This window comes from Gouania willdenowi, chromosome 18 (genome assembly GCF_900634775.1).
Source record: "Gouania willdenowi chromosome 18, fGouWil2.1, whole genome shotgun sequence".
Taxonomy (NCBI): Eukaryota; Metazoa; Chordata; class Actinopteri; order Blenniiformes; family Gobiesocidae; genus Gouania; species Gouania willdenowi.
In genome coordinates, this window is record NC_041061.1 from 19,192,686 (window position 1) to 19,216,039 (window position 23,354).

At 38.8% G+C, this 23,354-nt stretch overlaps 2 protein-coding genes and 2 long non-coding RNA genes across 7 annotated transcripts in view; 2 read left to right on the forward strand and 2 right to left on the reverse strand.

Moving 5' to 3' along the window:
* LOC114480636 (interferon-induced very large GTPase 1-like) overlaps nt 1–23,354 on the forward strand; it is a 691,281-nt gene that overhangs the window by 134,463 nt on the left and 533,464 nt on the right. For all 4 annotated transcript variants that reach the window (XM_028474951.1, XM_028474955.1, XM_028474953.1 and 1 more), the window contains exons 11-16: nt 6,851–6,894; nt 6,970–7,078; nt 10,689–10,732; nt 10,816–10,924; nt 14,382–14,425; nt 14,511–14,628. In XM_028474951.1, the coding sequence (XP_028330752.1) occupies nt 6,851–6,894; nt 6,970–7,078; nt 10,689–10,732; nt 10,816–10,924; nt 14,382–14,425; nt 14,511–14,628 (468 nt within the window). The remainder of the gene's footprint in view (nt 1–6,850; nt 6,895–6,969; nt 7,079–10,688; nt 10,733–10,815; nt 10,925–14,381; nt 14,426–14,510; nt 14,629–23,354) is intronic.
* Nucleotides 1–23,354, reverse strand: part of LOC114480647 (uncharacterized) — a 122,879-nt gene that overhangs the window by 62,260 nt on the left and 37,265 nt on the right. The gene's annotated exons all lie outside the window — the stretch shown is intronic.
* The window catches only part of LOC114480637 (interferon-induced very large GTPase 1-like), a 175,055-nt gene that overhangs the window by 58,708 nt on the left and 92,993 nt on the right, over nt 1–23,354 (forward strand). The gene's annotated exons all lie outside the window — the stretch shown is intronic.
* LOC114480648 (uncharacterized) lies at nt 15,996–23,197 on the reverse strand. The gene is made up of 3 exons (XR_003676146.1): nt 23,181–23,197; nt 22,727–23,095; nt 15,996–16,019 (listed from the first exon to the last, which is right to left on the reverse strand). It is a non-coding gene; the product is annotated as an uncharacterized LOC114480648 (long non-coding RNA).

Genomic DNA, 23,354 nt, shown 5'->3' on the forward strand with positions numbered 1-23,354 from the left:
TAAGCTGACATAGTGTAGAATTTTAAATTTGATTGTTGAAGGGCTGAGCATAAATGGAGAACAACTAAACTACAAATTAATCTAGACCTACAGATACAAAATGAGTCTACGTAAATTCAATGATGGCTTGTTCAAAGCAAAGCAGCAATATTTTTTTAAATTATTGCTAAAAACGTCAACAACTCATTCATTGTTTTCTGTAATTGAAAAACTCACAACCTCCCCTGATCAGATAGCCCTTGAATTACTGTCAGCTGATAATTTCTATATATTTCAATGAAAAAATACAATCAATAATGTCAAACATTAGCACCTTCATCAACAGCTTCAACCACTGAGGAACGAATCAACTACAATGTTAGAGTTTATTACAGTGAACCTAAAAATAATAGAGGAAACTGTTGAGCAAATAAATTCATCAACGTGTTGCCTTGACACAATATCCTCAAACTAGACAAATCAGCAATCTTCCATTCATGGCCACGATCATTGAGAAGGTTCAGTTCAGGTTTATTAGACATTTGCAGCACAGAAACCATATTGGAAAAAAATGTTCATATGTTCAGGATTTCCCCTGATATGAGGAAATATTTAAGTAAATTCATTTCTAGACCTTGACAAGTTTTTAATTATATATTGTAGTAAAATACCACATTGTTCAAATGTAGATACATGTGATTAAATATTTTATATGTAGTACTATAAACAAGTTGGTTTTAAGTTTAAACTGTTTTTTATAAAACATTCTAAAGAAAACTATTGGGCTCACTCTCACATTGGGGTGTCTGTAACCCCTAAACTAAATGACAATGACACTCATGATCTAACTCACTCATTCATGAGGTAAATATTTTATGTTGAGACACTGATTTTATTAAAACCTGAATCTGTATAAAGAAGATACAGAAAGTAAATAAACTGAGTTCTTTCAGTTTCATTATGATGCTTTAAAAAGGAAAGGAATGTACAACAAAACAAATACCTCACATTCATCATTATGCTGTCAGCAGTCACTCCCTCACTGAGTTTTTATAGAGCTAAACAAACAACAATTGTCAAAGACAACTATAATAATGAATGACAAACACACAATCCTTTGAGGAATTAAATATGGCAGAATACAGAGTCTTTAAGTTCTATTAAGGCTCATAATTAAAATGCTATAAAATGAATATGGTGCATAACACAGTGCTTTGTTCAGCACATACATTTTTAACAGGAACATTTAGAAACTTTTAGGCCAAACTTGTAAAAATGGTGGAGGATCACTTTGTTTCTCAGAACTGAGTAAAATAATGACCTTATTGAAGAAACTCTCATTCTCTCAGGCACAGCCTTTATGCAGAGCCAGTGGTAGTACCAGCCTGATGGTAGCAGGGAGAAGTTTATTATGTACTGAGTTGTAAAACCATTCGATTTTACACGTTACACTGCACATTTTTCAAAATGCATCAGATTTTTATGATGCAGTGAAAATTATCTGATACATCAATATATATGACGTAAAAGCTAATGTTGCATTACCTTAAGTTTACTGAAAAAGATAAAGATAGTGGCTATGGTTTTACAAAACAAAACAATTGTGCAATCACATATTTTAGAACTGTAATAATAAAGTAATATTAATTAATGATAAAGACAAAAACAACTCAAAAAGCCAAGAACATTCTAACACACTGACAAAGTTGCAATGTTCAATGTAAAATAATTTCTAAATCTTGAAAAAGTTTTTTAATCATGTAGTAAAATACTTTATTGTTCAGATTTAGATACCTGTGATTTAATGGTTTGTAGATCCACTGGGATCTGTACTGTCATCGAGCACCTTTTCATTAATTTTTTTTTTTATTGTTTATTAAATGTTAAGATAGTTTTATAAATGGGATTTCTAACCACAATGTATTTTCAATTATTTGCACTAAAACAAAATGTTATTAATAATAGGTTATTAAGCCCTGACTTTACTGGTTCGGCCCATTTAATAACAATGAACTAAAATTACTTTTACATCCTTGATGTCAATCAATCATCCACAACTTAGAGTGTATTATTTTCATTAATTCCTCACAACCTCAATCTGTATAAAAAAATACTAAATGTAAATGATTTTTTTTTAGATTTGCTTTCAGTTTCAGTCTGAGGCCAAATATTAAGGAATAAGAATGTACAACAAAACAAAGACCTCACCTTCAGCATCATTCTGTCAGCAGTCACTCCCTCACTGTGTTTTTATAGAGCTGAACAAACAACAACTGACAAAGACAACTATGATAATTGCAAACAAGGCTGTAACTTTGCAAAATAAGGTAAAAACATATCAAATTAATCCAAACAAGGACAAATAATTTAGTTTGTGATAATAAAACACATTTTGTATCAATATGTTGGAGCAAATACAGCACAATGACAGCAGCACCAACCTGAAATGTAAGGACCTCTTTTCACAAAAACAGGCTTTCTATGAGTCACTGATATAAGTGAACTGAAGTCAAAAGGCTTAGCTTGATGTTTCTGTAGATACTGCAAAAAGACTGAGTAGAAATACATTTAATACATAAACTGGGAACATTGTTTCCTCTAATTCTGTAGTTCAAAGTTATAAAAACAGAATAAAGGAACTGAGGAGAAATAAGTAACAAACTGGAATGAGATTTAGACATCTAGCAAGATCTATAGATAGCAAGCAATCAGAATAATAAATACATCAATAAAACCAATAGATTTCACTACAATGGCTCTCAAAATGAAGAAATTACAGCAAAGTTGAAACAACACCAGACAAGATACATACATTGATCAAAAACATTGAGCCAAAAACAATAATTATACTAACATAAGATATACATATTTATATAAATATACATGAAAATATAAACATATAGGTATTTACAAGTATAGTCAACGATGTACAAACTGCGGTCTGAACGCAAACCATTCCAAATCAAGGTGATAAAATAATCAGTTGTTCTTCATCTAGTCCAGCAGTTTACTGGTGAAAAAGCAGTCATACACATTTGTGTTATACTTGTTCAACCTGTTGATGGTGGTATTTTTGAAGATCGTCTTCACATTTTCATAGTTCCTGGAGATGTAATCTGTCCATACACAGAGACGATATGAAACAACTAACTTTAGTTGATTGAGGTAAAGCATGAAATCCAGAAAACTCTATTGAAACCCAGTGAGGTCTAGGGACTAGTTATTGACTTTTAACTGATTAACCAGCATGGTAGATACATTATTTATCATCTAGTCCAGGGGTCTTAAAGTGTGGGAGTATGAGTCCTATTGAAGGTAACTTAAGGCAGGAGGACAGAGAGAACTGAACAAAATGTTTTCAGGTCTGGTAAATATAGACAACACCTCAAACATACAAAACTATAAAGATTAAACTTTTATATTTTTATGAACCTAATACATGGAGAACAAAAGAAAGTCAGGGAAAGATGATGTTTTTACAAAGAGGACAACTGTCTATCTACTCATTATTTACTATCAAAGGAGAGCACACGATAAATCAACCTCATACCTGATCATTGTATATAGTTATTTTTAAACCTACCTTATGACAGTATTGGCTGACAGCTGGGTCTGACATTTGTCTCCACCCACACAGTAATATATTTATTACACACAACTCCAGTCACACAGTTCATTATTGTTTACAACAACCAGGAAGGATATTTTTATTGTATAATATAGAGTCAACCAGAAACCTCTTCAATGAAAGGACCACTGACCACAGAGGAATTTTCTCTTTAAGGTACGTTTTTAGATATTTGAATTTAGGGCTTTTGAGATGCAAAACAGTATATTTTAGAGCCATGGATGAATTCTTTATATTCAAAACATATTCATAGATCTTGAGTTTCTTTGATATCTTATCTCAAAACATTTCTATTTATGAAAGTCTGTGTGTGTGTGTGTGTGTGTTTGTGCATCTTTGTTTATCACTATTCTCAATGCTATACTGATTGATTTTCAGACCCTCAGGAAATTGCGATGTTGCGATCACAACTTTTATTGCAAATTTAGCTAATCCCTACAAATTCTTTGCGGCCCTGCAATTCTGTCCAATCACCGCAACATTTACACTATTTTGACCAATCTGACTAAGCCCACAGTATGTCAGGTGTTGCAACAAATTCCGTGACCCAACAAAAATGTTTTGGGTGTGTTCACATGAACGGGTGTGTTTAATTATCTCCTGGCTGCTCTAGAAGGACTTTTAAAGAATAAAATCAGATTAAACCTCTACTATTATATATGATCTTTCAATTCAACTTTATTTGTACAGCGCAATTTACAACAAAGTCATCTCAATGTGATTATAAAAATATTAAATTCATTATAAGAAAGAGAAAACCCAACAAGATCCACATGAACAAGCATTTAGCGACAGTGGTAAGAAACAACTTCCTTTTAACAGGAAGAAATCTCCAGCAGAACCAGGTTCAGAGGTGGCAGCCATCTGCTTTGACTGGTTGGGGTTAGTGAACAGAAGGACCAACAGAACAGGATAGAGAGTTAGAACATCAGAGTGTCCCAGACTAGTTGAGCCGTGAACCACAGATCAGGAACTACCATCATCAGCTTCACAACACCTGAAAAAGACAGAAAAGGGAGAGGAGAAGGCACTGACTGCAGAAAAACATGATACATTATTATCAGTCAGCCTACCTTGGCCTTGGGCCTCCCTCCCAGTGGCCTAGTCAGCACTTATTATAAAAGTGACAAATTTCTTCCCGTTTATTGGTAAGTTAACAGCGATTCCAAGGTCTGTAAATGCGACCGTTCACAGACGAGCCCATGTCCGCTCTAGTGGTTAGGTTATGTTATGATTCAGTCCTGTTTATGTGGACTGTAAATCATAACCAGCTACATCAGAATTTGAATCTCTTCCCATTTATATGAATTCTAATAGCGACTCCAAGGACTCTAAAATACGACCATTTACAGATGTCCGCTTTAGCCGTTAAGTTAATGCTATTATACGGTATACGCTTAAGCATATAAGTAGGTTTTGAGTTTAGCCTTAAAGGTAGAGAGAGTAGCAGCCTCCCGTACTGAGACTGGGAGCAGGTTCCAAAGGAGAGGGGCCTGGTAGCTGAAAGCTCTTCCTCCTGTTCTACTTCTAGACACGTTAGGAACTTCTAGAAGGCCAGCTAACTGAGAGCGGAGTGATCTCCCCGCACGATAGGGCACTAACAGGTCTCTAAGATATACAGGAGCTTGATCATGCAGAGCTTTGTCTATTCTAGATTTTACAGGAAGCCAATGAAGGGAAGCCAATACTGGAGAAATATGCTCTCTCCTGTTATTAACTGTTAGTATTCTAGCTGCAGCATTCTGAATTAACTGGAGACTTTTCAGTAACTTATTGGGACATCCTGAAAGTAGAGAGTTACTAATAATCTAGTCTCGATGTAACAAATGCATGGATTAGTTCTTCAGCATCACTCTGGGATATTTCTGATTTTAGAGATATTACGTAGGTGGAAGAAAGCTGTCCTTGAGATTTGTTTAATATGAGAATTAAAGGATAAGTCAGTCATCAAAGATAATGCTTAAGTTTTTACTGTGGTGCTGGGTGACAGAGTAATGTCATCCAGAGACACTATTTGCTCTGATAATTTCTCTCTGAGCTGTTTTTGACCAAATAAAATCACTTCTGTTTTATCCTGGTTAAGAAAGACAAAGTTAAAGCTGGTCCAGGATGTGATGTATTTAAGACAAGCCTGAAGTTTTAATAACAGATGAGTTTCATCTGATTTCATTGAGAGATAAAGCTGTGTGTCATCTGCATAGCAATGGATATTATATGATGTTCTCTGATAATGTTACCTAGTGGAAGCATATATAATGAATGATAGAGCTTGCAACTAAAATCACTACAGGAACACAAACACAGAGACAAAAACATACAACTTTGGAAATGTTGCAAATCTCAGTCAACTGAGATGAGCGATCTAGTCACAGGTTGGAAAAAAAAGCTAAACTCTGCTTTGCTGTCTGAATGAGTGACAAACACTGAGGATAATCTAACTCAAGGAGGGGAGAGTGAGCGTGGTTGTTTCAATACAAATCTCATAATTCTACATACTGCAATTTTAAAGTACCCAGGATTGATACATTTATATGATAAATTAATCCTGGGTTTTTTTCATACAATGTGTTAGCAACGTGTTTGTGTATCTTGTTGTATTGAAGTTTGTAGTAATGGATGAGGACATTTTGAATTTCTGCAACATTACACTGAAATAAAATATTAATTGCTAATATCCTGCTATGTTCAGAAAGAAGCGGTTTGAAATGCTGAATAGAACAAAATAAAGACGACGGTGTACAACCACAACAATGGTAAAAAAATTGTGTTATATTTTTTTTTATCATAAATGTACATTCTGTTTTTTTCTTTCTCTGAAACACATTTCCCTCCACTCTCCCTTTTTTAATTTTTTTAATAAAAAGGAATTAGAAGATGATTCTTCCTCAAGCCTTGAGCCAAAGATGATTGGTAAAGTGTTTGGAGGACGAGGACCCAAGCACAGAGGTAAGGAGGAGGCAGACAGGTAAGGCAGGAGTTGTGTCTGAAGTAATTAGAGAAAACTAAATCCATAAATGCAAAGAAAACCAAAACCAATCAGGGCCACCACTCCCACAGGCAGAACACACGCTGTGCGTAGAGCATCATCTTCCATGGGGGCAGGGCCAGCATACACAGTTTTGCTGCTCTAGGCAAAAAATCATGATGGCATCCCTTTATTTGCAGTGTACCATGATACCAACACCACACGAATACCAATATGTATATTGTTCTCATATATTGTTTTTTTTAATTATTTTTCAGATAAAGATGAAGGTTCAAAGGCCCAATTCCATGCTACAACAGAGGTAAACAGCTTCTTTAAACATGTTACAAAAGTTTTCTCACTGTATAAAAGGTAATTATGTGTCACATCTCTGAAGGGATTCAGCACTGAAGATTCCTCAAATGATGAACACCCAGATGATCCTCTTTTACCTTCACTTTCTACCAGTGATGCTGACAGTCAAGTCATTGCTACAGATGTTAAAGGTCAGCTTGGTTTTATTCAGTTTAAACATGCAGAATTGTCTACATTTAATTTGCAGTGGTTGTTAAATATTTGGTTTCCTATCAAGTGAGACACAGCAGGCTGTAATGTCTGTGCATTATTTATTATAGATCAGCTCACAATGAGTACTGTTTATTGTCTGATGGACCAACAAATTCTCATCCCCAACTCGTCACATATTGATGATCTATCAGGACTTAGCGTCAGTGTTTGACACACAGGGTACCCCTTTGGCATTCATTTTCAACGTTGAAGGTCCGCAAGATGCTTATAGTTTGTTCCGCCCAGTCTTTTCTACTGGCTGATGTCAGATCCTGTGACTGGTGACACCTCAATGAAAAACATGGCAGACATCTTGTATATTTTAGTGGCAAATTATCTTATTTCAAGATAGATTGTGGCTTTAGAATTGTTTTGATGACATTTCTAGTGAGAAATGTACCCTTAACTTTCATAGTATCCATTCGGTTTATGTAAACGATAGGTAGTTTTTTCGTTATAACGGACATTCTTCTGTGGTTGCTATGACAACCTATGGATGCCAAAAAACTGAAATCCAAAAGCCAATTAATAAGAGAACCTACGAACCTTCCAGGTTTCTCTGAAACAGTGAAAAAGCCTTTTAGCTCCAGATGAGTGACATTTACAGCACATGGTACTCTTGTGTCTTAGATCATGTCTGTATAATTTAGTGGCTGTAGCCTGAGTAGAAATGTTGAAGCTTGATTTTTAATCCACAAAGGCTCAAGTCACAGACCCTGTATGTTCTCAATTTCACAAAGGTCATTTTTTTTCCCTTTAAACCTATAAAGTTAAAATGTTAGTGTGTTATCTGTGGTATTTTTATCCCCTTCCTTCCTTTTCCAAAATGACCCCATTTCAATTGGAAATTGACTTGTTTCACAGCAGGAGCCAATGAACATTGACACCTGCTATTAGCATGACTGCTATTTGAGCCAACAAAAGCCTCACTTCCTGATACATAATTATTTTACAACTAAATCCCAATAGTTTAGGACATTTTAAAGCAGGTTTAGATTAGACACATTTTGCAATGTTTTTGATGATTTTCAAGTTATTTAGTAAACTAGTACAGTGCCTGTCAGAAGTATGCATTCATGTGGGAGCATAAGAGGTATATTTGTTGGTGCAATTTTCCTGGTTTAATTCTATGGGACACGTGCATGACTTCATCATCACTTTTATATTTTTTTGTTTGGTGTATTTTTCTGTAACGTATGTTTTTGGAGTCTGTATGTGTATGCTGTAAAGTGTCTTTGAGTGTCTTGAAAAGCGCTTTAAATAAATATATTATTATTATTATTATTATTATTATTATTTATATATGTTTCTGTTGTCTTTTTGTGCATAAATGTTTGCTGTCTTTTTTTGTAAAGTATGTTTTTTGGAGTCATGTCTTTCTGTTGTGTTTTTGTGCATTTTTTGGATAATTATTGTTTTGTTGCCATTGTAGTGTGATTCAGGAGTCATTTTGTGTGTAAATATTTAGTTTTAAGTATTTTTAGTATAAATATTTAGTTTTGTGTATTTTGAGCCATTTTCATATTTTTGTTGTATTTTTCTGTATGTTTTTTGAAGTCATCATTATGTGTATTTTTTTTTTATCTTTCTGTTGTCTTTTTGTGCATTTTTTGTATAATTATTGTTTTTGTTGCAATTGTAGTGTGATTCTGGAGTAATTTTGCGTATTTTAGTTGGTTTTTTGGTGTAGTTTTGTGCATTTCTGTTGTCATTTTAGTGTATTTTTTGTATAAGTATTTAGTTAAGTGTATTTTGAGTCATTTTCATATTTTTGTTGTCGTTTGGTGTATTTTTCTGTAATATATGTTTTTTCTCTCTCACACACACGCTGCAGAGAAATTTGTAGCTTTCAACACAGCAGCTATTGCCGTCAATCACTTCCGTGTGAGGTCCGTCCGGTCTAAATAGGGTACGGTCAAACTAACGTTTTGAAACGACATCATCACCAAATAAGAAAAGGGGTTTATTTTCGGGTGCAAAATAAAACAGTGTGTGTGATTTCCCTGGTTTAATTCTATGGGACATGAACATGATAAACGTGTTTTGTTGTTGTTTTTTTTACTCACTTATATATTTTTTTGTTTGGTGTATTTTTCTGTAATGTATGTTTTTTGGAGTCGTGTATTTTTTATTCTTCCAGTTGTCTTTTTGTGCATTTTTTGTGTTTAATTTTACTCATTTAGTATATTTAAATAAACAAATACCTTGAGTGTGTGTTCCGTGAAATGTTTGAGACGCTGATAACCAAACTCCATAGACATTGTAGCGCCAATCAGAAAAGTAACAAAACTGCGCAACAAAACGTAAAGCTCCAAACTACATGAGTGAGTAAGTAAATTAAAGTATTATCTCATTTCGGCTGTCTTTTTTCAAAAAACAAAAATTATTTTTTACCTTCGAACCGAGTGGTCAGAGCTTAGCTTCCATGCACGGCACCACAGAGAATCTGCAGTTTTCCAGATGGAGTATTGAACAAGTTGAGTTGAGCAACAGTTATATGGTTTAAACAATGGGAAACGTGTCTGCTAAAGACTCACCAGCGGCTGACGGTTTCAAATGATCTATTCAGAGAGCTCCCGTGTTTGAGACGCTAACGATAGCATGGCACAGGAGGAAGTGGATGAGGAGTGGCCGCACACGTGACTCTTGCTCGGGTGAGGAGCTGTGTAGTGAAATAGATATAGATGGTGCGCTAGCGCCCCCTCACACTCTGAGGTCAAAAGTTGAATAGGTTTCATTTCGGGGCCGTCCAGAAGTGAAATAAAATTAAAATAAACATTTTGAAATGACCAAATTACTCCAAAATAACAGATACACACACTCGGGGTATTTGGAACCCGTCGACTGAGTTTCAGGTCCAACTTGCACCGCGTCAGGGAGATATTTGCTCCACACGTACGTACGCACGCACACACACAGACCATCCTTGCTTTTATAGGTAGATGTAAAAAACATGTCTTTGTCGTATATACACTACCGGTCAATTGCTTTAGAACACCACACTCTTTCTAGTGTGGCCAAATGTGTGTGTGGGGGGACGGGGTTAGGGAACATGACAATGATCTAACAACACTTTAGGCTTTCCACATTTGTCGCCAGAATGTCCTAAAAGATTACGCCCAACAACACAATATTCACAACTGTAGCATCACAATGCACTTTCAACGAAATAATTAACTCTTACCCACCCCTTCTGTTATCCCACCTTTACTCCCTCTTCCCTGTTCCTTTCCTCCTCACCAAGATGTAACACTGACCTCTCTTTTTATATTCTCTATTTAATAAAGTTTTTCTTACCCTTCCTAAGAGGGTACTGGTGATGGTCACAATTATGCAATAAAATAAATGTATTTATTTCATTGCAATAATAAAACGTGCAAACCCCCCCCCCCAAAAAAAAAGACAAAATTTTCCAAATCACTTTGATCTTGGATATATGAAAAAAGGATTTTACAAATCCGGATAATTTTTATCCAAATTACACCTTTTGAAAAACCCTTGTGCAGACTTTTCAAAAGGTTTTAATTATGATTTTTCTCTTATGTTCAGATAAAGATGAAGGTTCAAAGGCCCAATTCCATGCTACAACAGAGGTAAACAGCTTCTTTAAACATGTTACAAAATGTTACAAGTTTTCTCACTGTATAAAAGGTAATTTTGTGTCACATCTATGAAGGGATTCAGCACTGGAGATTCCTCAAATGATGAAGACCCAGATGATCCTCTTTTACCTCCACCTTCTACCAGTGATGCTGACAGTCAAGTCATTGCTACAGATGTTAAAGGTCAGCTTGGTTTTATTCAGTTTAAACATGCAGAATTGTCTACCTTTAATTTGCAGTGGTTGTTAAATATTTGGTTTCCTATCAAGTGAGACACAGCAGGCTGTAATGTCTGTGTATTATTTATTATAGATCAGACTCACAATGACGTACTTTACAGTCACAGGTTTATTGTCTGATGGACCAACAAATTCTCATCCCCAACTCGTCACATATTGACGATCTGTCAAGACTTAGCGTCAGTGTTCGACACATGGGTACCCCTTTGGCGTTCCTTTTTTACGTTGAAAGTCCGCAAGATGCTTATAGTTTGTTCCGCCCAGTTTATTTTAATGACAAATTACCCTTTTTCAAGATATTGTGGCTTTAGAATTGTTTTGATGACATTTCTAGAGAGAAATGTACCCTTAACTTTCATTGTATCCATTCGGTTTATGTAAACGATACGCATTTTTTTTTGTTATAATGGACATTCTTCTGTGGTTGCTATGACAACCTATGGACGCCACAAAACTGCAATCCAAAAGCCGATTAATAAGAGAATCTACAAACCTTCCAGGTTTCTCTTAAACAGTGAAAAAGCCTTTTAGCTCCAGATGAGTGACATTTACAGCACATGGTACTCTTGGGTCTTAGATCATGTCTGTATAATTTAGTGGCTGTAGCCTGAGTAGAAATGTTGAAGCTTGATTTTTAATCCACAAAGGCTGAAGTCACAGACCCTGTATGTTCTCAATTTCACAAAGGTCATTTTTTCCCTTTAAACCTATAAAGTTAAAATTTTAGTGTGTTATCTGTGGTGTTTTTATCTCCTTCCTTCCTTTTCCAAAATTACTCCATTTCAAGTGGAATATTTTCACACATTTAGGACCAACTGTTTGACTTGTTTCACAGCAGGAGCCAATGAACATTGACACCTGCTATTAGCATGGCTGCTATTTGAGCCAACAAAAGCCTCACTTCCTGATACATGATTGTTTTACAACTAAATCCCAATAGTTTAGGGTATTTTAAAGCAGGTTTAGATCAGACACATTTTGCAATGTTTTTGAATATTTTCAAGTGATTTAGTAAATGTTAAAACATGTCTTTGTTCTATATACACTACCAGTCAAATGTTTTAGAACACCACACTCTTTACAGTTTTTTACTGAAAATGATTCAGTTTATTGTGTCATTGCACTCTGAAATAAAAGCATAGAACAAATAAACAATTTGAGCGTAAAAAGAAATGATGGAATTCATGAACAATGTTGTTCACCTGATGCTCATGAGGGTCTGGTACCACACTGTGTTCTAACACTGCTTTTATGCAGACAGAGGAAGTAAACATGAAAAGTATGAACACCTGTAGGAATCAGTAGCACCAGCTTTCAAGGATGATTCAACCTTCATTGCTGCAGAACAGCTTTAAATTATTAACCTACTTGTTCCCTGAAAAAGGCCTATTTGTATAATTCTAATTCTGAAATGTACATTATTTTTCAGTTTAGGAAAACAAATCTTTTTTTTTTTTTACCTCTGGCTGTTCAGTACTTACCTTTGTACCATTTCAAGCTGTTCATTGGACTTACACGACTTGAATTGCAATAAATAACTGAAAAGATTATGGTGTTCTAAAACTTTTGACCGGTAGTGCATATATATACATATATATATATATATATATATATATATGTATATAGATACACTTGTGGATTAAAAGCTTTGCCAAAATCAATATTGAGTTATACACATAATCTTTACTTGGATGAATGGATGGATGGTGTTTTTTTATTTACAATTGTTTTTTCTATTTTTATTTATTTATACTGTTATTCTTTATTCTATTCTTTAAGGGCTTAATGGGGAATTTGGGGAACTTTTTTTATGGGACTGTAAGTTTCAGGTTTGCTTATATATTGGGTTTGTATTTCCTAATTCACCACGCACAAGGAGTCCAAGGACCACAAAAGGTCGTCAGGTAAGGAGATCGAAGGGAGATAGAGGAGGGTGGGAAACAGAACAAGTGGTGGGGGGGCGTCAGTGTGAGGGGGGAGCAAGGGTCTAAAGTTATGTTTAATGTGAGGGTTTAAGAGAACTGTTAGCCAAGGAACAAAGGTGGGAGCCTGTTTGGGCTTCACCACAAAAAGGTTAGGGTTAGAGTTAAGGCTCAAACATCCGCGCAGACTCCTTGCTGAGTCCGCCACGCCAATTAAATGCAAAGCTCAGATTATACGAACGTGCAGACTTCTCCGCGTAGTAGGTGTCACACAAAACACTGCTTGGCATTGTATCGACATGCATTAAATTTAACACCAACCTGTATTTCACCCTCCTGGTGAAACAGAGCAGGAGAGATGAACACGAGCATAGAGAGCTACGGCAGTAGCGACACCTTTAAAACACGTCCCAGGAGTACAAAGACTACAGAGAAGCACTAAGGATCATGGGACTATGCTCTGAGGAAAGCCCAGCAAAACTGAACACATTGAAAGAAAGTGATAATGTGCAATTACTACAAGTGGAATTATCCCAAATCTGAACATGAAAAAATATGGGAAAATAAAACAAGAAATACATAATTTGTCTGCTCAAAGTTGCATTTCATTTTCCCGTTTACAGTGACACCAATGGTTTAATGAACGTTTTTGTTTTTTTAAATCTTCTTAGAATATAATATTCACACAGAAGCCAAATCTATTAAGACTTTCACCTAACAGAAACTCCATTGTATATCATCAAACTGAAGACACAGATGTATCTTCAACAATTTATAGTGAGTGTAATTTATCACCTGATCTGATTGGCCACTGATTGACTAGAAGATGAAAATCAGTTGTTGGGTCTTTGGACAGTTTAAGGATATTTGATCAATATTTTCTTATTTTATGTTTAGAAAACGTTGAAAATGAGGATTTCAACCCTCCCAACAAAACAGAGGTAAATATCATATTTGAACATGTTACAAACTGTTGCCTTTTTTCTCACTGTATGGAAGATAATTCAACACATTTTTGTCACACGTCTCTGAAGGAAGTCGATGCTGGAGATTCTTCTGCTAATTTTGACTCTGAAGACCAAAAGGATTCTTTATTACCTCAGTCATTTACCTGTGATACTGACAATCAAGAGAATACTGCAGATATTAAAGGTCAACTTCTTTTATTCAGTTTAAACATGCAATATTTCTTAACTTTAATCTGTACTGGTTGTTGAACAGTGTTTGGTGTCCTAATAATTTAAACCCAACCGATAATCTTGATTCTGTAATCCTGATCTTGCGATGATTGGATAGAATGATCGTATCTGAAAAGCCTTTGAAAAACCTAGGACTTACAAAATCACTTTAATCTGGGATGGCAAAAAAGGGGGATTTTTAAAGCGGGATCATTTTTATCCAGATTACGTTTCTTTAAAAATTTGGCCCTAGTGCAGACTTTTCAAAAGGTTTTAATTATGATATTTCTCTTATGTTCAGATAATGATGAAGGTTCAAAGGCCCAATTCCCTGATGAAACAGAGGTAAACAGGTTCTTTAAACATGTTACAAAATGTTACCAGTTTTCTCACTGTAAAAAAGAACATTTTGTGTCACACATCTATGAAGGGAGTCAGCACTGGAGATTCTTCTGCTAATCTATATGTTGAAGACCCAAAGGATCCTGTTTTACCTCCATCTTCTACCAGTGATGCTGACAGTCAAGTGATTGCTCCAGATGTTAAAGGTCAGCTTGGTTTTATTCAGTTTAAAAATGCAGAATTGTTTACATCAACCTATAAAAGCAAGGATGGTCTGTGTGGATGTGTGGATGTGTGCGTGTGTGTGTGTGGAGCAAATTTCTCCCCGACGCGGTGCGAGTTCCACCTGAAACTCAATAATGCGCTGTTTCACTAGAGTCGGTATTGACCTCAACCTGTTCAATACTCCATCTGAAAAACTGCAGATTCTCTGTGGTGCCGTGCATGGAAGCTAAGCTCTGACCACTCAGTTCAAAGGTAAAAAATCATTTTTGTTTTTAAAAAAAGACAGCCGAATTGTAGGTAATACTTTAATTTACTTACTCACTCATGTAGTTTGGAGCTTTACGTTTTGTTTTGCGCAGTTTTGTTGTTTTTCTGATTGGCGCTACAATGTCTATGAAGTTTGGTTATCAGCGTCTCAAACATTTCACACACACACACAGTATTTATTTTTTTATAATAAAAATATACTAAATGAGTAAAACAAACAAAAAAATACACAAAAACACAACTGAAAGAACAAAAAATACACAACTAAAAAAAATATACATTACAGAAAAATACAATGCCGGTGCACTTATAATAAAAATATACTAAATGTGTAAAGTAAACAAAAAACTGAACTATTTATACAGAAAGTACACACAATTACAACAAAAATGCATACAAATATTTTTTTTATTTTTTTTATTTATTCAGTTCATTTCCGACATGGTTGCAATCACAGAAATTCACTTTGACATTCAGAGCAAAATCACATCATTGTTTTTTTTTTTTTTTTTTTTTTGTCCTTTTGCATGCCGGAAAGGGCGACGGAAAAAAGCATTATGCTTATGTAGCGGTCTGTACTCTTCTCAATGCGTTGTGTTAAGTTCTTAATTAAAACCACGTCACTTTTGGCCAACACAGCTTTTATTGGCGAAATCCTGGCATGAAATTAAAACAGTCAGTCCTTGCTTCTGCATACACACACACATATCTTACACAGAAGACAGCGTGGTCAGAACTACAGCTATTATCATGAACATGTACATAAAATGAACAAAACGTACCTGGCATGAAATTAAAACAGTCAGTCCTTGCTTCTGCATACACACACACATATCTTACACTGAAAATATAAAAATCACCCATTAATTATAAGTTTAAAGTAAATAATAAAAATAAAACCGGAGCTCAAGGCCTGTGCTACTCACCAGAAGACAGCGTGGTCAGAACTACAGCTGTCTTCCGGGTGCACGTCCCACGTTCACAGGGGTGAGGCATTCAATGACGCTGGGATAAACCTGATTCAATGCAATGTGTGCATATTGATGGCAAGTGGAATTATACATTTTTAACTCCGTTACACTCCCCCCTACTGAACTCCACTTGCCTATCAAAATGAAAAACAAAGACATAACTAAAAAACCACATCACATACATACCAGGTAGCAACAACACATCAAAAGCATAAAGATACAAACAATTTCGTGTACAGTACCGTTAGTATGACAGATAATAAGTACTCCAGCTAAAAAACTATTCCGGAAGAATTAGAATGAGGAAGGGTTGCAAAACCTTCCGCATCCATAGGAAAAAACATGCCCAAATACATGTAAAATCACCCAGAATCATGTCACCAAAACAGCACACAATTTCCACCACCCATATGGACTCACACCAAAACTCACACTCAGGTAACCTTCCATCACAGATGGGGAAGAAAAGAGAGAAAAGAGAAAAAAAAAAAAAAAATGTCAAATTGCCAACAAAAATCAAAGAACATCAAAAACTACACATGAGAAAACGGCAACATATACACATGGAGAGCCAACACATACAACAGCAACCTCCAAGAACTCTCAGGTACCTGAACTCTTTGATGCATGTTCTCAATAAGTCTGACAACAGGCTTAACAATCCTCCCATACCTAGTCCTCATCCTCTGAAGATTGTCACAAGAACAGTCGGGTCCCGCCTCCGATGCAACAACACAACCAGCATCAGAAGGCAACAAGTCAACAGGAAGAGGAGAGTCAGCAAGTACAGAGTCAGATAAACCAACCGTACAGTCAGCGTCAACAGTAGGAGTACAAGTGTCAGGCTGAAAGACATCACTATGTCTAGTCCCATCCTGACAGTCAAATCCACACTCATCGTGATTGTCCAAGTCAACCTCCCCAGATGTGTCCGGTCGGTCCCAGTCATGTCCATTCACATCGTCCGTGGTAGTCGACTGATCCCCGGATGAGGGTGGAAGCTGAGAAACCCAAAACGCAGTTCTGTCCTCAGGTACACAGACAGAAAGGACAGTTGAACGATCACGTCCAGTCGCCAACAGAGACCCCTCCACAGCCTCATCTGTCAGGTCACTAAGAAGGGATCCATCGTCCTCCACATTCTCTGGAATGGGCAAGAAATCCACAGGCATGATGAGATTCCGGTGCACCACCTTTTCTTGGCCTGTCACGCTGTTCATGAGTTTGAAGGTGTGAGAGTTTTCCTGCTTTCCCACAACAGTGTACAGATGGCTCTCCCAGCGATCGGCCAGTTTCCTCCGACCTCGTTCTCCTTTGTTAGCCAATAAAACTCTGTCCCCAACCTCCACAGGTGCGCCCTTCACCTTCCGGTTGTAAAGCTCAGTCTGCCTCTCTTGTTGCTTCACGGTGGAAATCTGAGCAATCCTGATAGCCTCCGCCAAGTCACGCTTGAGACTTAGCACATAGACATCATAATCCACCACTTCTTCGTCCATCAGAACCGATTGAAACATGAGGTCAACAGGCATCCTGGGGACTCTGCCAAACATCAGGAGAAAGGGAGCAAAGCCTGTAGTTTCATGGACAGTTGCATTGTACGAGAACGTGAGCGAACGCAGGAGCTGGGGCCATTTCTGTTTAACTCTTGGCGGGAGGGCTCTGATCATGTTACCAAGAGTACGATTGAACCTCTCAACTGCCCCATTTCCCATTGGATGGTAGGGCGTAGTGTGAGATTTCTCTACACCAGCGACCTTGAGCATCTCAGCAATCAAGTTGCTTTCAAAGTTTGCACCTTGATCCGAGTGCACTCGTTCAGGAAAGCCATAAACACAGAAGAAGTTGTTCCACAGTTGATGAGCGACAGCTTTAGCAGACTGGTTGGGACAAAGGTAGGCTTGAGCGAGCTTAGTGAAATGATCAGTCACAACGAGAACATCGTGAGACTTGTTGGATGAGTCCTCAGCTGACCAAAAATCAATGCATACCAGCTCAAGAGGTCTAGAAGTCTTTACACTCTCGAGTGGCGCCCTCGCCTCAGGTTCAGGAGACTTACTGACCAGGCATCGATGACAGTGCTGCACATAATCCTTTATGTCTTTCTCCATCCCAATCCAGTAGAACCGTTGTCTTGCCAAGTAGATTGTCCTCTTCTGCCCTTGGTGACCTGCCTCATCATGGATACCTTCCAACACCTTATCCACAAGACTATTAGGCACAACATATCGGTACGTCTTTCTCTTTGTCACAACATCTTTCGACGTACAGTAAAGGACACCCGCTTTGATGGTAAGTTGCTTCCAATGTCTGAGAAGTTGTAAAGCTTTAGCCGGCTCATGAGTACGCTCACGTCTCGAGGGTAGTCTCCGACGTTCCACGAAGTTGATCACCCGGCCCAGATATGGATCAGCACGCTGCATAGATGCCAGTTTGTCTTTTGGTAAGGGCCGGAAATTCAACAGCTCAGATGGTAGAATTGATTGAGCCAGCTGCGGCAAACAAAATGCATGAGGGGGAAACCAGCTGTCCTCTCTTGAGTACTCCAACACAGCTGATACAGCTTTAGAAGACATGGGGGGATGCTGGGACACTGCTGCCGCACTGTTGATGGCCAAAGTCAATGGTTGTCGCTGTAGGCGGCTGAGAGGATCACAAGACAACCGAAAAGCATCTTGCACACAGTTGATCTCCAAAGCATTTGCCTCCTCCAAAAGTGCACCATACGGGACTGTCGTGAGTCGGTGGAGAACGCTGGGATGCACAAACGGCTCACGGCTAAGGGCATCGGCCACCACATTTTTAGGACCAGGAATATATTTGATGTCAAAGTCAAATGGTGCCAGTTTTGACACCCACCTCTGCTCACAAGCATCCAGTTTAGGCTTACTAAGGATGTAAGTGAGCGGGTTATTGTCAGTCCATACCGTGAACTTATGGCCCCTCAACCAGTGGCTGAACTTGTCGCACACAGCCCATTTAAGTGCGAGGAACTCAAGCCTATGAGCTGGGTAGCGGGACTGGGCGTAATTCAGGGACTTGCTAGCAAATGCAATGGGTCTCGCAACTTCATCACCATCAGCCAGCTGAGACAGCACTGCACCAAGTCCGTTGGAGGAAGCATCAACTGAAAGGAGGAATGGCTTACTGAAGTTGGGATGAGCAAGTGGGACTGTGTTTATCAGAGCTAGTTTAAGCTGCGCGAAAGCATTACTGCATGCAGGGGACCAATCCGCAGATGACAGGCTTCTGGAAGTAGGCTGGTTCTTTTTATTTCTGGCACGACGCTGCCTTTTCATCCCAGATGTCAGCGCGAACAAGGGCTTGCTTATACCAGAATATCCCTCAAAAAATTGCTGATAGAATCCCACCATTCCAAGGAAGGATCTGATCTTAGTGGGGGATGGGGTGTCAGAACCATCTATCATTAGATCCTTCTCCTGCAAGTCAACAATTGCTCTGACCTTCTCCGGATCTGTAAAAATGCCTTCCTTTGTCACAATATGCCCCAGAAACTTCACTGAAGACTTCATGAAGTGGCACTTTTTTGGTGCCAGCTTCAGATTGTGTGCTTTTAACCTCTCAAACACCATCTCCAGTCTCTGCAGTGCTAACTGTTCATCGGGGGCAAACACAAGGATGTCGTCGAGGTAACACAGAAGACTCAGGAAGTTTTGATCGCCAAAGATAGCCATCATCATTCTCATGAACGTGGCCGGGCTGTTGCAAAGTCCTTGTGGCAATCGATTGTATTCGTAAAGCCCAAAGGGAGAAGTGAAAGCAGTGAACTTTTTATCATCCTCGTGAACCTCAACATTGTAATAACCAGAGGTCAGGTCCATGGTAGAGAAGAACGCATTCCCCCCCAGAGCAGCCAGGGCGTCAGCTTGGTGAGGCAAGGGGTGTGCATCTCGAACTGTGCGTGCATTAAGCCACCGAAAGTCAGTGCAGAGCCGCAGGTCACCATTCTTTTTCCAGACGAGGACAAGCGGGGATGCATATTCACTCGTAGACTTCCTGATGATTTCACGTTCCTCCATCTCAGTCAAGGCCACCCTCAGCTTCTCGTAGTTAGATGGCGACAGTCGGCGATAGGGAAGCCTGAAGGGTTTACTGTCACTCAGTCGGATGCGATGGACAAAGTCTTTGGCTTTACCACAGTCCAGCCTGTGGCGAGAGAAGATGGATTCATACCTAGCCAGCAGATCAACCAGCTTTGCCTTCCAGAAAGGTGACAGATGAGTTGCGTCGATGTCAATGTCATGTAGTCCCAAGTCAGAGAGAGCGGGGCTAAAGGCTGGTTGAGCAGTAAAGTCCGAATCGACTGTCAAGCTCTTCTCACTAGCCACGTCAAACCTGTCAGCCGTCTTGATCACAGTACATTGTACTTCATCAGGTGAGTCAGGTACATAGAGGTAGTCAGTGTCAAAGTCTTCCAGTGCCAGACAGGGGGAAACGTCAGCAATCTTACAATTACGTCTCAAAGTCAGTGGTTCATGAGAAGGGTTAATAACTCTCACTGGGACCCATCCGTTGCCCCACAGTGGTGTTACAACTCGACCCACCATCACTGAGCGCGGCACTGTACGTGACTCACTTGGCTCCACTACCACTGTGCTACCGATGGAGAGAGACACATGAGCTGGTAGGCGACCCCAAACTAAATGTTCTGTCATGGGTTCTAGGGTTACTGCTTTTGTGAGTTTAACAGTACCCACTTTTTCAGGACAATCATCTTCTCTCCATGTCTCCACAGCGCTCAACAGCTGCAGCATACTCTGTTCATTCATGGGCACCTGCTCCAAGAGTGGCGTTGTCTCCTTGGAGTCCTTAGAGTACTTTACTGCCCGAATGAGGTGCTTCATCACGTTGCTGCCGAGAATGAGATCATCACTTTGGCCTTCCACGATGAGCGTTGGCACTGAGAAGGAACACCCAAACACGGTCATCTTTAATTCACACACACCAACAGGGCTTGTTCTTGAACCTCCACATCCAATAAGAACAACCGAAGTGGGGGAAATCGAGTCAGGGGAGACAATGTTATTTTGCTTTAAAACAGGGAGCAACCGAGAACTTAAAGAACAGGCCATTGAGCCACTATCCAGCATAGCTCGGAGTTTCATGATGTCTTGGATCAACACGTCAGTGTGAAAAAGGTTATCAGTTGCAGAAAGTCTTTGTGTATTTTGCATAATCACAGTTAAATTATCACTTGCTTGGGAACAGAACTGTGAGTACACTGACTCAAAATCAACATCATTAATATCTTGTGGGGAAATGTCACATGGCCCTACACTACTCCCCTGCTCATGTGGGCCGATCAGTTTCCCTGCTGGTTGGAGCCACCAGGTTGAGCAGCAGGTGAGTCCACAGGAGGAGTAACATGGCAGGATACAGCCTGATGTCCAGCACTGTAGCAGCGGAAACAAAGACGTTCTCTTCTGCAGTGGGAAGTGGTATCATGGTTGTCGCCCCCACAAATAGAACAGGGACCCCGAGACCTGTTACGAACAGCACTACCTGGCCTTGGCAGCCTAGAACGTTGCGAAACATCTCGCTGCAGCAACTGCTCAAGAAGAGTGATAACACGCTCAAGCGACTGTCCTTCAGGCTGCGAGGTTTGACTGGTTTTCACCTCTTGAGGGGCCGGGCCACCCTCAGCAGTTTGGACACGGCACTGCAAAACAGCTTGGTTGTCCTGCAGCTTCCCAGCCGTGTGTAAAGACTGACGCTGCTGAAGACGCCTTTTTCTGTGATGCTCATCTAACCGCACTTGGACATCAGTGGCTGTCCACTCCTCCAACGGCTTGCCACTAAAGATCAATGACAGCTCAGTGTCAGGGCAGTGGATTATAAACATGACCGTCACTTCACGGGAAGGGTTGTCGAGAGTCTTTCCCTGTTTCTTCAATCCATCCACAGCAACGTCAATGGCTTTATTGAGTCGAATCCAATAGTCAAAAGCCGTCTCACTGGGTCTGGGTTTTGTGTCATAGAAGTCAGCCATAGGCATAAAGGAGGTCACAGAGTCACTAAAATGTTGCCTCAATATATCAAACACAGGTTGAGGACCAGACTGTAAATCTACAGAAGGTTGGCTACGGAGTCCAATGGTCACTACGTCACGTGCTCTTCCCCGTAACTTACTCAAAACCTCATCCACCTGGTAACACAGCTCTATGCCCCGCCTACTCAGATAAAGCCTCATAGACTCCTCCCACTCCACAACTGAAATCCTATCAGTAGTTTCTCCTCTGAAAGGATGTGGCTCAAAGCTGTCATGAGTAACTGTCAAGTTAACTTTAGATAAGTCAGCTTTAGTGGACTGAGACATGTTAGCATCACTAACTGGAATGGATTTAAGACATGAAACAATGTTTTCACTTATACTGGTCCCGATCTGTTTCACTAAATCACTAAGAACATGAACATCTGGACCTACAATTGCAGGTTCCCCATCAACATCAACATCTGTGACAACAGAAGTATTAACTTCCCCAGGGAGACCATAAGGAGTAGATGTAACATGTTTGTTCTCACCAAGTCCACCCACTTGGGGGGTCTGACTAAACCAAAGTTTTGATCCTCTTCCAAAACCTGAAACATTGTGTTCATCCATTTTTTTTTTTTTTTTTTTTTTTTTTTTTTTTTTTAACAATATTATATAAATTCTTTTCTTTTTTTTTTTTTTTTTTTTTTTTTTTGTTTTTTAATTTTTAAATTTTTTTTTTATTTTTATTTTTTTTTTATCTGTGGCACAAACAGGCCATCATACTAAACACAGAAACTCCAACTCGAAGAAGAAAAAAAAAAAATCAGGCTATAAGACTCTCTGACTCACAAAACCAAGGGAATGGATAACACAGATGAAGCTTTGACTGTCCCACGTCGATCCTGGCGCCCCCTGCTGGATGATCCGGGTCACGGCACCATTGTAGCGGTCTGTACTCTTCTCAATGCGTTGTGTTAAGTTCTTAATTAAAACCACGTCACTTTTGGCCAACACAGCTTTTATTGGCGAAATCCTGGCATGAAATTAAAACAGTCAGTCCTTGCTTCTGCATACACACACACATATCTTACACAGAAGACAGCGTGGTCAGAACTACAGCTATTATCATGAACATGTACATAAAATGAACAAAACGTACCTGGCATGAAATTAAAACAGTCAGTCCTTGCTTCTGCATACACACACACATATCTTACACTGAAAATATAAAAATCACCCATTAATTATAAGTTTAAAGTAAATAATAAAAATAAAACCGGAGCTCAAGGCCTGTGCTACTCACCAGAAGACAGCGTGGTCAGAACTACAGCTGTCTTCCGGGTGCACGTCCCACGTTCACAGGGGTGAGGCATTCAATGACGCTGGGATAAACCTGATTCAATGCAATGTGTGCATATTGATGGCAAGTGGAATTATACATTTTTAACTCCGTTACACTTATCCAGATCCGTCCCCT